The sequence below is a fragment of the Syngnathoides biaculeatus genome, chromosome 22 (assembly GCF_019802595.1).
Source record: "Syngnathoides biaculeatus isolate LvHL_M chromosome 22, ASM1980259v1, whole genome shotgun sequence".
Classification (NCBI taxonomy): domain Eukaryota; kingdom Metazoa; phylum Chordata; class Actinopteri; order Syngnathiformes; family Syngnathidae; genus Syngnathoides; species Syngnathoides biaculeatus.
The window spans coordinates 15,368,839-15,383,287 of record NC_084661.1 but is presented as its reverse complement, the minus strand read 5'-3'; the positions used below and the strand labels follow the sequence as shown (position 1 = coordinate 15,383,287).

Sequence of the window (14,449 nt, the reverse complement as noted above, 5' to 3'; positions counted from 1 at the left end):
CAATTGTTCATATTCATCAACAAGGGGGTCCTGGAACACACCTCGAAGTTTATTTCCAGATCCTCCGAAGGCCGCACCATTTCCAGGGCCTGAAGGGAAGTAGTCAGTCAGTAAGATCTTGCAAATATTACTGCTATATTGTTCATATTAATAGGATGTCACCATTGGGTTTTGCGCCATATCCTTTCGTGCCACCAGCTCCATAACCTGAAAATAAATAAAAAGCACCATTGTTTTTAAATGCTCACATCAGCAAAAAGTAAAAGTGTGATCCACTACCGTTACGTCTGGCTCCATATCCAACGGGAACGACTCCAATGCCATAACCTTGAATCAAAATATTCATACGGAAATTATGCAGATGTGCAGCACACACACACACACACACACACTTTTGTTACATGTTCTGAGTGATTGCAATACCTCGTCCTCTTGTTCCATACCCTGAAAACAAAAAAAAAAAAAAAAATTCAGAACTATAAACTGTGCACATTTTGAATGCAAAATGAGTCTTACCACTGGGTTTGACACCATTCCCATAGGCTAAAAAAATAAAAATAAAATTAAATTAAAAAAATGAACCCAACGGGCACATTTTTTGGAATGCAGCATTTGGCTGGAGTATATTAACCATATTTACCTGGTTTTATAGGATAGTGAGTGCCACCATTGAGGTAACCATGACCTTCCAAATGAAGAAAAAGAAGCCCATCATACTGACTCTCTGGTTCGATTAAAAAGTGAGCTTACCATTGGGGACAGCATCTCGTCTGTTGGGTACACCCGCTGCGCCGCCATATCCTGAACATTTCAAATCACGAGCTCAAAAACAAGTGAGCACGACAACGACAAATGACTTTCTGGCCCATCAGTAAAGCCGCTCTGACCTGGTTTGGGTCCTTTCAGTCCTCCACTTCCGTAACGTGGTCCCAGACCCATTCCAGCACTTCCATAGCCACCAGCATAGCCTAAAAATACACACAAATGCACGTCTTAATATTGTCTCACCCATTGGTTGTGTATCATAATGGTTATCGCCATGCATCACATGAGCAAATATATACACACCCATTTAGGATTCAAGGGTTGATTTAAAAAAAAAAAAAAAAAAAAAGTTGGGAAATTCACTGACCCTTGTCCTGGTTCCTGGGAAGTTGGGGAACAACACGACTTTGGGAGACTCCCATACCTGCACCGGGACCATACGAAGACTCAAATACAACGTTGATGCCACAAGAGAACAGCAGCGGAGTTTGTTTCATCACCTGCTCCATAATACGGCTGGCCGTATCCTTTCATGGGTTTGCGTCCAGAACCCAACAGGCCTGTTTCAGGAAAATACGTAATGCAAAGGATAATAAATTCATAAAACGGATCGGTCTTAAGTCGTTTATTTGATGATGTCATTTGCCAAACATTACCATTGTTTCCAGCTCCATTTGGGACGCCAAATTTAGCTCCGTACCCTAAAGAGTAATTGTTATAATATGCTATAATTAGTCATTATTAGTGCTGTAAAATTATATGCAATTGCCCGTAAATGCCACAAGATGGTGACAAAGGACTACTTTCATCTAAAAGCAGCTCAACTCGCTTCAGAGGTTCCTTGGCACCAACTGCCATCAGATGACCCCAAAACAATATTGTTATAGCACAGGGGTGTCAAACTCATTTGTCGTTGTAGTTACGATGTCCCTGAGAGGGCCGTTATGGTGAAATCCATAGAAATCCTAAATTGCCCCTCATATTCACAAATGAAATTTATGAACTACTTTTGGACACAGAAAATCAAGCGTGATGATGTTTTCAACCTTTATGTTTGGTTACAAAAAAAAAAAATGCTGATAATATCAACATTATCATTTACGATATATGACAATTTCAAGTGCTGGGACATCTTTTCACAAAAATCCTGGACTTTGACACCAATTTGCCTTCACGGGCCACATAAAAATCATGGTGGGCCAGATCTGGCCCCAGGGCCTCAAGTTTGACACCAGTGTTACAGCAGCTAAATTTTTCTGCAAATAAAAGGATCAATATATAAAAAAAAAAAAAAAAAAAGTAAATTTGTGAACGACACACTCCAAATACATATCAAAATTATGCTATAGAAGGGAATTTGATTCACATTAATGTCACTACATAGACATCATACTCTTTTTGCCCACGCCACGAGAAGTAGTCACTGACCATTAGTCTTGGATTCCATCCCACCAAGGGCACCACTCGCAGGACCGTAGCCTAATCAGAGCATTTTTTGTTACCATGTGGCAGGACCAAAAAAAGTGTGGCATTAAATGGTCAAAATTTTATCACACATCCTTCATCTGACCTTTGTTTCCACTCTGGGGTCCAGCAGGAGGACCACCATAGCCTTGAATAGACAAGAGTTGCATTTCATGAATAATACCAAATGCAAATAGCAAAATATTGTGTCATTTCCATCTAAAAGTGGCATTGCCTTGATTTCTCGGTCCACCCAATATTCCAGCGTGAGCTCTGTAGCCTGCAAAATGCACATTTGACATTAAAACAATGTAGAAGAATACAGTGAACAACTACTGTTCAATTTCTAAGCAAAACGCACCGTAGCCTTTCATTGGATGTTGGTTGGCGGGACCGGCATGACCGCCATATCCTGAAAAAAAAAAAAAAAAAAAAAAAAAAAAGACATTCAAGCCAAAAGTTATTAGGGTTGGATTTCATATTGTATGTAATCACACCATGAATATGCATAGCCATATTGCTATTGGGTGAAACTGAAGGATTTCTTTAAAAAAAAAAAAAATGGTCTTGTTTCACAAAATTTCAGTGCAATGAAATACTATAGTTGAAATATTTTAGAATACAACCTGTGCACGCTCAAAAACATTTTCTACTATATGCGTTTTTAAATCAATTGATCTTTAACTTGACATTATTGCACCCTCAAAAAAAAAAAAAACCTCAAAAATAAACTGTCAAATCAACTTGAGAGCAAATTTAACTATTTTCACTAAATTACTACCTTGTGGCCAGCTTCCCTGAGCTTGCGCTGCACCATAGCCTTGAACAAAAAAAATTTAAAAAAAAAAAAAAAAAAAAAGGATTATTCAAAGCATACCACAAATGCATGAAAACAATTAACTAGTCAACCTTTTGTTCCTGCTCCATTGGCCATGCCAGCTGCTCCTCCATAGCCTTTAATTTGAGCAAAACAATCAAAAATGGCCTTCACATCTTCCAACTTTGACTTTAGGTCATGCAGCTTGTACAGTATTTCATGTTCACTCAACCCACTCCTTTATTGGGGTACCCACCGTAACTATTCTGCACACCCAATGATGAACCGGCACCTTTGGAATAGAAAATCATGTTCTCTCACACACGTGTGAAAGACTTTGCTTACCGTAGTTCCCGGCCTACGCAGCGCACCTGATTATAAGCCTCACCCAGTACATTTGTAAAGGAAATACCATTTGGTACATACATACGCCACAGCTGTGTAAAAGCCACAAGTGCCCACATTGAAACGCGAGTTATTTACAAAGAATGGCGATAAACAGAGTTTAACGCTAGCGCCGGGCTAACAGGGCCGGACTGGTAAAAGTCACTATCTCGGCACATATATTCCAGTCTCTTACGTTTTCCGCTTAAGTGACCCATTGGGCGCGCAAGGAAAAAAAATGCACAAATTAGACGCATCACCGCATAAACCGCATCGTTGAAAGCGTGTGGAAAAAAAGTCGCAGCTTATAGGCCTGAAATTGCGGTAATTGTTTGGCGGTATTGATGCTAAACCTTTTGATGGAATCGGCATCCTTCCAGCGCCTCCTCCATTGTGTCCCCTCTTTCCTATAAGAGAACACCATTTTTTAGCTGACAACAGACAAAATACTGCACAGTATGTTACATATTACCGTGCCACTCACTCACCATTAAAGTGTGCTTCATGGCCCGTGGGGAGTCCGGACACTCCAGCACCGTAACCTTCAAATAAATGTGTATATTTTTCCATTTTATCAGCAGTTCAATAATGTCACTTTCCATTTACAAACTGAAAGGACTTTAAATGGCAACACCAAAAAAAAAAAAAGCACGAGAGTTCCCTAAATGTCATTTATCAAAACATTTAGTGCAATATTGATCCAAGTCTAATGAGGTGTTCAATGTAGTTATCCATGTGCTACTTATACAAACTATTGAAACGCTATGAGTTATCCAGTCGAATTTTAATGTTATCCAAGATATTCAAATTTTTTTAGACTCTTATATAAATGCACTATGGTCAGGGAAGACGTCACACTTTTCGGAAATCAATGCGGCGATTGTGCCCTCGACAATAAAACCCATTCTCTCGCCTCCTCACAGTGGGGTGTTAAATTTAGACAGCTGCTGCCACCGACGCTCGACTGCTTTTGATTTGGGGCGGGCGGATCCAAAACTGAATACCCGGCAGCACGGGCACGGTTGCTAAGATTTCCGGTTAACGGCCTCGTTTGAAATTTGGCAAGCAAATTTGAGCGTTTGAAGACGACACTTCTCTCAACTCGGACCCGGTCGCAACCTTCATGGTACAAGCCCGCAACAAGCTTACTGGCAGAGTACCATGCGACACTTGGATTTGATTTCAAATCAAATACTGGGGGGGATATGTCGGCATGTATTTAGTTCTCAAAGTTATTTCACTCATGAACACAATCCATCCAACACGCTGTAACACATTCTGCCATTTTTCTTTTTTGACTGACCCCTACAGAAATATTTGAGCCACTGAGAACTAAAGTGTGCTAATGCCATGATTAACATTTGGCATGAATGTGATCCAAAGCTTATGACAGCAATAATCATGTGCACTCGTGCCCCAAGTGTTAAAACACTTAACTTGGATAAAATCCCAAACACAATTGAGCCACTAAGAACTACAGTGGGCTAAGTCCACTTTGTGTGACTTAAAACCTTCCCCTCAAAGACTGCCACAAAAACTACCGGGGAAATAGCGGTCTAAGTCCAGACATTGTCAAATTTATCAGTATTTAATACAATACGAATAACGTTCATTTATGTCAACATGCAGGTGCACCAGAACCTTAAAAACAGTATGGAATTCATCCCAAAAGATACACTTTTTCTATTGATTATACACTAAACTGGAGTTAGCCCACTCTAGTTCTCAATGGTCCATTGATATATAATTTTAATAATTTCTAAATAGTTTTATGCCATTACTTGCTCAAATAAAATTCAAAATTATTGCACTTTCAAATCATTTAGTGAAGTCTGTATATGACATTGGAACTGTGAAGACGGTCAAACTAGAGAAGGAGAGTGGGCCAACTCCATTTGTCATTTCATAGGAGAATGCTTTGGAAATCTGTTGGCTGCAAGTGCAAGAGTAGTCCAAGTCCAAACATCTGTCAACATTTATTCAAAGACTATTGATCAAGTGTCACCAGGGGCCATTAATTCACTCGGTCACATTTAATTTATTAAGACAGTGGGCCTGTGTAATTTTCAATTCGGTACTAAAAACAAAAAGATTTGATTGTCACTTCATTCCAAAAGGGAATTTGGTGTACTCACCGCCGGTACGCACGCTCTGGACCAGCCACAGAATCAGCACATACTGAAACAGCCACTGTCCGCTCATGTTGGACCTGAAAAGGGGAAGAAAAGCCCAATTTTTGAAATTGATGGTTTTAAAGCGAGGACTAAAATGAAGTTGAGTGTTCAGGGTAGCCCGTGCATGAGGGTCTCATATACGCCGAGGCTGCCAAGCGCTCCTCCTCCAGTCTCCCACCCATCACCCCCTGAATCCACACTGGAGTCGTATGCATACACATGCAAAGTGACCAATTAGGAACTTAAAGCACATTTACACTCAAGAGAAAGCTAAAGAAGCAAAGAGAATTTGGACAGTGACCGACGACCCCCGCGTGGGATCCTTCGTGTTTGTCCAGATAATAAAAAGCAGTTCAGAAAGGTCTCGGCGGGAGTTTTCTTCTAACAACTGCGATTGATGCCGGGGCACTTTGTTAGCAGTTCAAATAAATTAAACATAGCTGGGATAGCCTCCAACTCACCCGTGACTTTAGTGAGGATAAGCAGTATGGAAAATAGATGGCTGGATGACAAGAGAGCATTTAAAAAAAAAAAAATAATTTAAAAATAAAAATTTAGCTGTGGTGACCCCCAAAAAGGGACAAGCCGAAAGAAAGTGCAGTATTTAAAATGTTATTTTATTTACCTAAATATAATGCACTCTATTAAAATTTTGAAAATATTTGGGGAAAAATTTGCGCATTATTTGAGAAATTACAGTACCACTAACAAAATTTGTAAACGTATAAAGGGGAGGGGAGAAAAAAAAAAAAAAAAAAAAGTTCACACCTTTGATGAAACAAGAGCAGCCTTTGTAATAGATATGACCTCAGATGCGGGTGCAGCAAGACCACACCAGCGACTACACGGAAACCACAAGTGACCGCTTTGAGTTTCCACGCCGTCACGCATACGGGGCACATCCCGGGAGTCGGGCGCTCCGCTTGCGTATTTTAAAGCAAGCAAAAAGAAAAAGGGCAACTAAAGATGGGGAAGGGAAATCTCACCTTTAACTTAGATTCCTCACTCGGAGCCCAAATCGCCTTCTTATGAGGTCAAAGAGAGGTTAACGTCTCACCTCCCGGGCCGCTCCGACCTCTCACATACTTGGCTTCTGCACAAAACTCGATTGACACTTCAATTACAAAAATCACAATTAAAAAAAAAAAAAAAAAAAAAAGGACTTCAAAAAGCTGCAATGGGGACCAACAACTCAATCTTAAACCATTTGATGACATGGCTCATTTAAAAAAATAAAATAAAAGAAAGATCACATTTTTTGTAGCGGAATCCAGCCACAAAAAGATTTAACCATCCCTAGAAACTTCTGGGGGAAGAAAAAAAAAAAAATTCAGAAGGATATGACCAGCTGTGGGGCTTCTTATCTTGAATGCATGATTTATTGCATCCCATTAGCGAACCGCACTACGTTGTGTCCTCGTATTCCTCATTTGTGTGGTAAAAGTTCAATTGTCTACTGTCCGACGCTCTTTCGAGGAATGTCACACACCGGCGTCACGGCAAAGAACAATTTGTTTTCTTCGAGGTAAAATTAAGCAACAAGCACAGCAGGTCTGGACTTTTTAAGTTAAAAAAAAAAAAAAAACTTCCATCAAAATTTTTCATTTTTAAAGATGTTTTTTTTTTTTTTTATTTATATTGCAAGTGCTCTAACAGGGGTGAGATTTAAGTCCCATTTCCAAATGAATAATAAATAAAAGTTCACATCAAATACATGTATACAAATTATTTTTTACAAAAAAAAAAAAAAAAAAAGGCCAAAATATTCATGGGCCATGTCATAACTTGATTACTATAAACCAACATAGGTTTGACTGTACAATTACTTACACAATCCTCAATTTTGCCGCAAATCTCTGGTCCAACACAATTTGAGAATACACAGATGGACAAAGCGGTCTAGTATTTGTGACTTCATCACCGGAAACTAACATGATTAACTAAAGGGGTGGGGGGGACAAAATGAAACCGGACAGTTTCTGGATGTGCACAAATGTGAGGTAGCAAGGGAAAGGAATAAAGGGGTGTGGGCGGGGAGAGATGCATATGAATATATTCACAAATGTACTGCAAGTTCCAGCTCAGCTCACAAGACTGCCACACTCCATCGGACTCAAGACGGAAGCGCCAAACCTCCTGTCGCAGACCTAAATACAAATTTGGGGTTTAACTCAGGCAGCCCCCCCCCCCCCCCCCCCCAGCCCCAATAATAGAGAAAATTTGTGCAAAACATGTGTCGGACCCACACATACTGGAGGCTCCCCTTCCATCGTCATCGATACTCGCAATTTAAAAACAAAAAAAACCACTTTTCTGTACATCTCCATTACCACAACTAAAACGAGTGTGAAATAAAATGTGTTTTTCCCCAGAAGAACACTTACTCCATGTTGCTTTTCAGCTGGTGCACGGTGCGCTTGTCCAAGTAGCGGCAGAAGAGCGTCAGCAGGTTCGAGGGCAGGAGGAGCGGCTCCACCAGCGAACACTGGGAAAGCTGCCCGGCTACCTGAAATATTGTGTCCGTCCTGAAAGGCACAAAAAAAACCAAAAAAATTCTAATTTAAAATGGAGGCGGCATCCGACCTGATCTACTTTTCGGGATACAAGCCGAAAAAGTGGTACCATGTCTCAAAGTCACCGATGCTGGGCTCCAGAGGAACGCCAGACGACAACAACTTTTCTCCGTGGGACAGCAGAGCATAAAGCAGAGAGAGCCCAAACTGAAAGCGAGGGAAGAAATAAAACATTTAATTAAGCGCTGGAACCCACTGAAGGATGGCAAAGGCTGATTTTGAAGCTTTACCAGTTCAAAAAAATCTGCACAGGCATCCACACGATGCTAATGGCAGCATTTACACAATTACAGACCTTGTTCTGGCACGCCAGCGAGAGACACTCGTTAGTCGGAAGCCTCTCCGACGACGTCAGAACCCTGAGGATCCCGATCAGCTGACTAAAGCTCAGGCCTCCGATCACATTTCGAAGAGGAGGGTAGAGCACGGGAAGGTTCTAAAAACACAAAGGGAGGGGGGGGGGGGTGTCAACTATCAACTTAGAAATGAGGAATGAAAATACCGGAAACCCGGACCTACCTCGTCTGTGTCTCTGCTCATCAACGTCGGGAGGTTGGCGGTGACAATCCTGAGGATGTTGACGGCGGAATCGTGCTTCAAGAAAGGCAAGAGGCGGGAAAGGAGCTTTTTGCCCTTTGAGACCACCAGGAAAGGAAGAAACTCTCCTTCTGAATCGCTAAATTGTTAAAAAAAAAAATAAAAAAAATACAATAACTTGTGTGTGTTTACTTCACGGTCACATCAGTAACTCACAGGACGTCGTGGTTCTGCATCTTGGAGTAGATGTGCTCCACTTTCCTCTGGGTCTTCTCCACCAACCTCCTTTCCTCGGGCTCGGACAGGACGGCGATTTTGGTCCTGTCGGTCTCTTCCACCTCCAGCAAAACCATAAACAGCTGCGGGGAAGGAGAGGGCTCAAAGTGGAGGAGGACGGGATTTTAAAAAAAAACAAACCAAAAAAAAAAAAAACGGTAGCAGTGAGGTCCTCCATCGCACCTTTTCAATCTCGCTCAGAACTTCTAATCGCTGCCGTCTTGTGTCTTTTAACTCCTGCAGTTGCAGCAGTTAAGTGGTTAACTGATCCTATGAAAATATTGGTAGCCAAAAAAAAAAAAAAAAAAAAAACCCCCCCGCAAAGTCACCTCGAGCGGACCCTGAGCTTGGACCGCGTGGACAGCCCCGATGGCGCGCCGAGGGGAGTAACAAGTGGACACCGCCACTTGCCCCAGCGATCCTTCAATGTGCACCACTGCGAGAGTGCGAAAGAAAAGCCTACTAGAACACCAGAACTTCATTTGCGGGATAATCCATGAGACCAAATTGTAGCAGTGGTGGTAAAAACGATAAAAGATAACCTGGTGTGTACGCGTCCGTTTTTGTGATGTAAGGAGTCGTGAGTTTGAGGGGCTCCCTCTTGCTCCTGATGCCCAGCTCCTCCTCCGCCATCTTTGCTTCCACTCGCCTGTAGTACTCCTAAAAAAAAAAACGCCACTCAGCGCATACAAATATGAATAAAAATGACAGTGAAAGCAAGCGTTGCACTTCCTCTACCTGATAGTAGTAATCCTCAAGGTACGGATTCTCGCTTTGCAGCTGGATCATCTGGAGGCGGATGATCCACTCCTTCTCCTTGGCTGTCATCAGATTACAGTAAGGATCCCAATCATCCAGTTTCCTACAAAAGGGTGTGCGAATATATGCAATAAAGGGCCACCACCTTGTGAAAAGTTTTAAACACGGATGACTTACCTGTGGAAGAGACACTGTTTTTGGTTAAGTAAGCGTTTGTGTTGCGGATGGAGCTGAGTGACCGGACCCGGGTATCTGTCAAATTATACAGCCATTTGCTTTATTGAATCTTAAAAATATAATTAGATTTTATATATACACATATAAATAATTGGCGATGTAGTAAATGAATGGTGATTCTCAATGTGAGCTCCCTCTAGTGGTGTGTGAAAGAATTACTCCAGGTACAGTACAATTTAACTTTAAAATTCAATACATTTGGATTCCATCCATTTTCTTTGCCGCTTAACCTCACGAGGGTCGCAGGGAGTGCTGGAGCCCATCCCAGCGGTCCACGTGCAGGAGCCGGGGTACACCCTGAACTGGTCACCAGCCAATCGCAGGGCACACTGAGACAAACAACCAATTGCATTCACAATCACACCTAGGGGCAATTTAGAGGGTCCAATTAATGTTGCATGTTTTTGGTATGTGGGAGGAAAGCGGAGCGCCCACCCGGAGAAAACCCACACAGGCACTGGGAAAACATGCGAACTCCACACAGGCGGGGCCGGGATCGAACCCGGGTCCTCAGAACTGTGAGGCCAACACTTTACCATCTGATCCACCGTGCCCGTTTGCATTCAGTTTAATTCAACACTTATCTGAATTATATATTAAGATGACTTAATGTAAGTAGAGTTGTTCCCAACTTTTATATTTAAGTGCACAAACCTGAAACGTTGTACCGGATTAGATGAGGGGCTGTAAAAGGGGGACGGCCTCGGCGAGTTGGGGCCGAACTGAAGCTGCATCACTTTGGGGCTGAGCGCTTGCGGGGTGGACGGGCACAGCCGGTTCATGGGGTACCCGAACCCGCCGGTCTGATCAGCAGAATCGAATATCCGAAATGGGACTCAAAAAAAAAAAAAAAGATATACTGGTAAATTCTATTTCTAAATCGAATCCGAGCAGAAACCTGGTTGCAGTGCTGCCTCTGGGTCAGCGGCTGACGGCAGAAAGGAGGACTCGGCATCAAGGGCACCTACACGCAAACATGAAGGTGACAAGGTTGTTCGAAACTAATTGGTTAATCCATCACATCACCTCATTTCTCCTGAAAGATTAAAAACAAATAACGCCTCTTTGTTCATCGATCCATGTGACGGATACAAATTTAACATTCTTCCGCTAGATGTAAAAGAACAACAAGCCTGTGTCGACAGTTGATATTCATCAATATTAGTTTTGTATTCATCTAAACGGGCCCAGATGTCACACACGGTGCATTTCGGATTAAAATTAAGAAATTTTGGTATACGCTGTTGCCTTGAGATAAGAGCTTAATTCATTGTGTGACCTCACTTGCAATTCAAACCATCTTTCCCTAGTGAAGTGAATGGTAATTGTCATCAATCTGTTCCACCCCCACAAAAATCATCTAATAGAACATTGTATCCATCCATAATTGTTTTTTTGTGCCACTTATCCTCACCAAGGTCGCAGGGAGTGCTGGAGCCTATCCCAGCTGTCATAGTGTACTGTATAAATGATCATTTAAAGAATCAAAATTTTTGAATTATGAACAAGTCAATGGAGCTCCTTCAGTTGCATAACTTGTATTGCAGTATAATCCAGTTATCCAGACAAATTTTAGTCAACTACAATGTGACAGTAATCAGCAATCAGTTTTCCACAGAGGATCATGAATACGCCTGTCATACACTCCCACAGACTATTCATTAGCTCATCTATGGCATTTCCAATTACGTGTTAACATTAAAAAGAACTTGTGGCTGTTAAATACATTTTGTTTTATATCGAGTTTGTGAAACTCGTACAGGAGCGGGATTAAAACTCAGGAGGTGTGCAGCGCATCTATGGACAATTTCGAATTACATGCCAAAAGAGGAAATTAAAAAAAAAAAATTAGAAAAAAAACAAACGACTGCTTAATTCTGGAAAAAACTCAAGTCACTCGTTTCTCAAGTAATCAACACGAAACGTACGTTTGTTTAGTAGTGTGCAGGGAGATTTTGGTAAATGTAAAGTGCAGTACGTTTGTCTCAAAAATGAGGACGACCAAACTTTTCGGATTCTACCCCACAAAGAGGGAGAATCTCTAAATACATATACACAGCTGACCAAGAGATTTCCCAACCTGTACCCCCATTTTTCCCCCCCCCAATTCTATTTAGATGTGTGTGTGTGTCCACTTTGCTTGAGATATTTTTCCCCTCTTTTAGGGGAAATCAACTCCCAACAAAAAAAGATAAGAGCTCCCAAAAATGATTTTGATTTGAGATGCATTGACAAATAGGAATTCTCCACCTGCGAAGGGCTTCTCGGGCCAAACTGCCGCCTCGAGTAGGGCCCCCTCAGGTCCCCCCCTCTCCTGCCCCTGAAGGAGACAGCAGCAGGATCCAGGAAGTCCGAGGTCAGGTGCTGGCCTCGGCGGCCCTCGATCACGCACACTATAGCGCTGTCCTAAGACACAGAACCGGACAGGATGAGGCCGTAAATCTTGAGACGCTGAGACTTCCGTCGTCTTCACCTGAAATATTGATCCAGAGACTCTTCTGGTCTTTCTGTATGACGGCTCCACCCACTGCAGGAAGAAAACATAAGACTCTCTTCCACCAAAAATGAAATAAAAAGGAAAAACAAAACGGTACTTACATCCTCAAAGGTTTGGTCATTCAAGACCTTCCCACAGTCCACTATAGCGCTATCTAGACTCTGAAGTTTAGAAGAAAAAAAAAGAGATGAGCTGCCAAAATGTCCAAAAATATCAACAAAGCATCACCTTGAGGCTCGGCCGGCCCTCCACTATCCTCATCACGGCGGGGTCTTCGAAGATCTGACCCCTGGCCAGCCCCCTCCTCTGCCCTCTCCCTCTGCTCCGCTGCACGTACTGGGCAGGCCGTCCGGGAGGAGAAGGCGAGCTCTGAGGCGATGGGCGTCTGCGGTCTGGCGGCGGCGTCGGGGGCAGAGGCGGCGGATCCCCGAACTCCAGGAGGTCCCCGCCGGGCCCGTTTGGGGTCATTTGTGAGTCGACGTCTGACGTGAACAAACAGCATTGACAACAGGAGGAATTTGGTACTTTCACAAAAGTTTCCAAGAACAGTAAAAAAAGTTTTTCTTCCTTGAACTACGTCAACACACCCATGCCGAAAGTCTCCTCATTGTGGACGTTGATCTCCTCGTCCTCCTCGGCCATGGCCTGCAGGAGCCCACAGTCCATGCTGGTGTCAGCCTCCCCCTCGCTCCACTCATCTCCATTTTCAGGCCACGGAAGCTCCTGGGACTCCTCCGGGTCATCAGCAACCTGGATGAAATATCGGCATTTCATCCAGTTGAATGGTAGATGCACGACATAGTCGTAACGGTCGACTCGTGCGGTTTAGCCATAGTTCATATGGATTTTTTCATTATTGCAATGCAAAGTCAATATGGATGGATGCTGTAATTTCGAGCCGAAGGGTCCGCATTTAGAAAGTTACACATGAATACAATTCTGAACACAGTAATGCCCTTATGATAATTAGACGTTAACTTCAGATATTATCATTATGGAGATCTACAATAAAAATCATTGGAAAAACTGTTTTTTCCCCCCCCTCCATTATTTGACACATAATCTGCTTTGGTATGCTATAAGGATTTTTTGGGGGGGTAGTTTATACAGGTTGGCGCTCCGAAAAGTTGACAGGTATCATATATTGTTTTGTTTTTGTAGAGAATCCGACCGCCAACATGGCTGGCAAACACTGATCGTGATCTCAAGTCATCAGATCCCGCAAGAACCAGACAAAAAAAAAAAAAAAAAAAAAAAAAAAACAGATACACTTGTTTTGTGCTCGCATTTTCCATGTTTACAAGTTATGTGGCGTTCAAGCTATTTTCAAAAAGGGGCGGTCGTGACGTCACAATTTCCGCCATCCTGTGATTGGTTGATCTCCGCAAATTTTGCTCAAGCTAACTTTGCCTGGCTAGCAAGGTCTGAAGCAACACTTCCATACTAACGACTAAAGTTGTCAAATTAATAGATAAATATTGATTCAAAATTTAACGCCAGATGACTTTGGTGACACAGCCTCAAACAGTTATAGTTTTTGTATAGAATTTGCTAACATGATAGCAACAGTATTAAGCGGTATAATAATGAGTCACCAGTCAAACCCGAGGAACCAAATAAAAGCTACTCCATTAACCAATCGCCAATATTATTATTATTATTATCATCATCATCATCATCATCAAATCAAACCAACCTGAAACAACATCTTTATAAGCTAACCCTGATGAGAAAATTACCATACACATACTTGACTTAGTTTCGCCACCACCTGCGCCAGAAAATTACCATAAACACGCTTGACTTACTTTGGTATCCTCTGAATCGCTCATGATGGTGTTTTGGTTTTTATGAATCCCCCCACCATGAAGATTTCGTTAAAGTTGACGGCTCAGGGTCAATGTTGTCCACTTCGGCCGACTGTTGGGGACTCATTTTATCTTATTTCTGTTTAATTGAACTCACC

At 42.2% G+C, this 14,449-nt stretch overlaps 2 protein-coding genes across 2 annotated transcripts; both read right to left on the bottom strand.

Moving 5' to 3' along the window:
- Positions 1-16: 16 nt before the first annotated feature.
- LOC133496008 (uncharacterized) lies at positions 17-7,101 on the bottom strand. The gene is made up of 23 exons (XM_061811118.1): positions 6,591-7,101; positions 5,566-5,639; positions 3,919-3,972; positions 3,784-3,837; positions 3,279-3,338; positions 3,139-3,183; positions 3,011-3,049; positions 2,591-2,641; positions 2,465-2,509; positions 2,336-2,377; positions 2,194-2,244; positions 1,422-1,466; positions 1,266-1,325; positions 1,133-1,189; positions 888-968; positions 751-801; positions 641-685; positions 517-543; positions 424-444; positions 280-327; positions 163-207; positions 78-89; positions 17-30 (listed from the first exon to the last, which is right to left on the bottom strand). The coding sequence occupies exons 2-23, from the start codon at positions 5,630-5,632 to the stop codon at positions 17-19; spliced, it is 1,014 nt and encodes a 337-aa protein (XP_061667102.1). The 5' UTR covers positions 5,633-5,639; positions 6,591-7,101.
- A 276-nt stretch (positions 7,102-7,377) lies between these two features.
- patl2 (PAT1 homolog 2) lies at positions 7,378-14,443 on the bottom strand. Its single transcript, XM_061810517.1, has 19 exons — positions 14,292-14,443; positions 13,071-13,233; positions 12,712-12,965; positions 12,585-12,644; positions 12,460-12,513; positions 12,237-12,392; positions 10,885-10,950; positions 10,641-10,789; positions 9,927-10,001; positions 9,729-9,852; positions 9,533-9,650; positions 9,320-9,426; positions 9,174-9,227; positions 8,931-9,073; positions 8,697-8,853; positions 8,473-8,613; positions 8,227-8,324; positions 7,989-8,129; positions 7,378-7,751 (listed from the first exon to the last, which is right to left on the bottom strand). Exons 1-19 carry the CDS (start codon positions 14,313-14,315, stop codon positions 7,718-7,720), a joined length of 2,118 nt encoding a protein of 705 aa, XP_061666501.1. The 5' UTR covers positions 14,316-14,443; the 3' UTR covers positions 7,378-7,717.
- Between the last annotated feature and the right edge of the window lie 6 nt (positions 14,444-14,449).

Bases quoted from the DNA above. Each gene is read 5' to 3' on its own strand.
- LOC133496008 (XM_061811118.1), bottom strand. From the start codon at position 5,632: ATGAGCGGACAGTGGCTGTTTCAGTATGTGCTGATTCTGTGGCTGGTC. The intron at 3,050-3,138 runs GTTGACTAGTTA...TTTTTGTTCAAG, and splicing joins CAATGGAGCAGGAACAAAAG to GCTATGGTGCAGCGCAAGCT. The intron at 544-640 runs GTAAATATGGTT...TTATTTTTTTAG, and splicing joins TCACTATCCTATAAAACCAG to CCTATGGGAATGGTGTCAAA.
- patl2 (XM_061810517.1), bottom strand. From the start codon at position 14,315: ATGAGCGATTCAGAGGATACCAAA. The intron at 10,951-12,236 runs GTGGAGAATTCC...GTTTGCGTGTAG, and splicing joins GCCCGAGAAGCCCTTCGCAG to GTGCCCTTGATGCCGAGTCC. The intron at 10,790-10,884 runs GTTTCTGCTCGG...TCTGCTGATCAG, and splicing joins AGAGGCAGCACTGCAACCAG to ACCGGCGGGTTCGGGTACCC.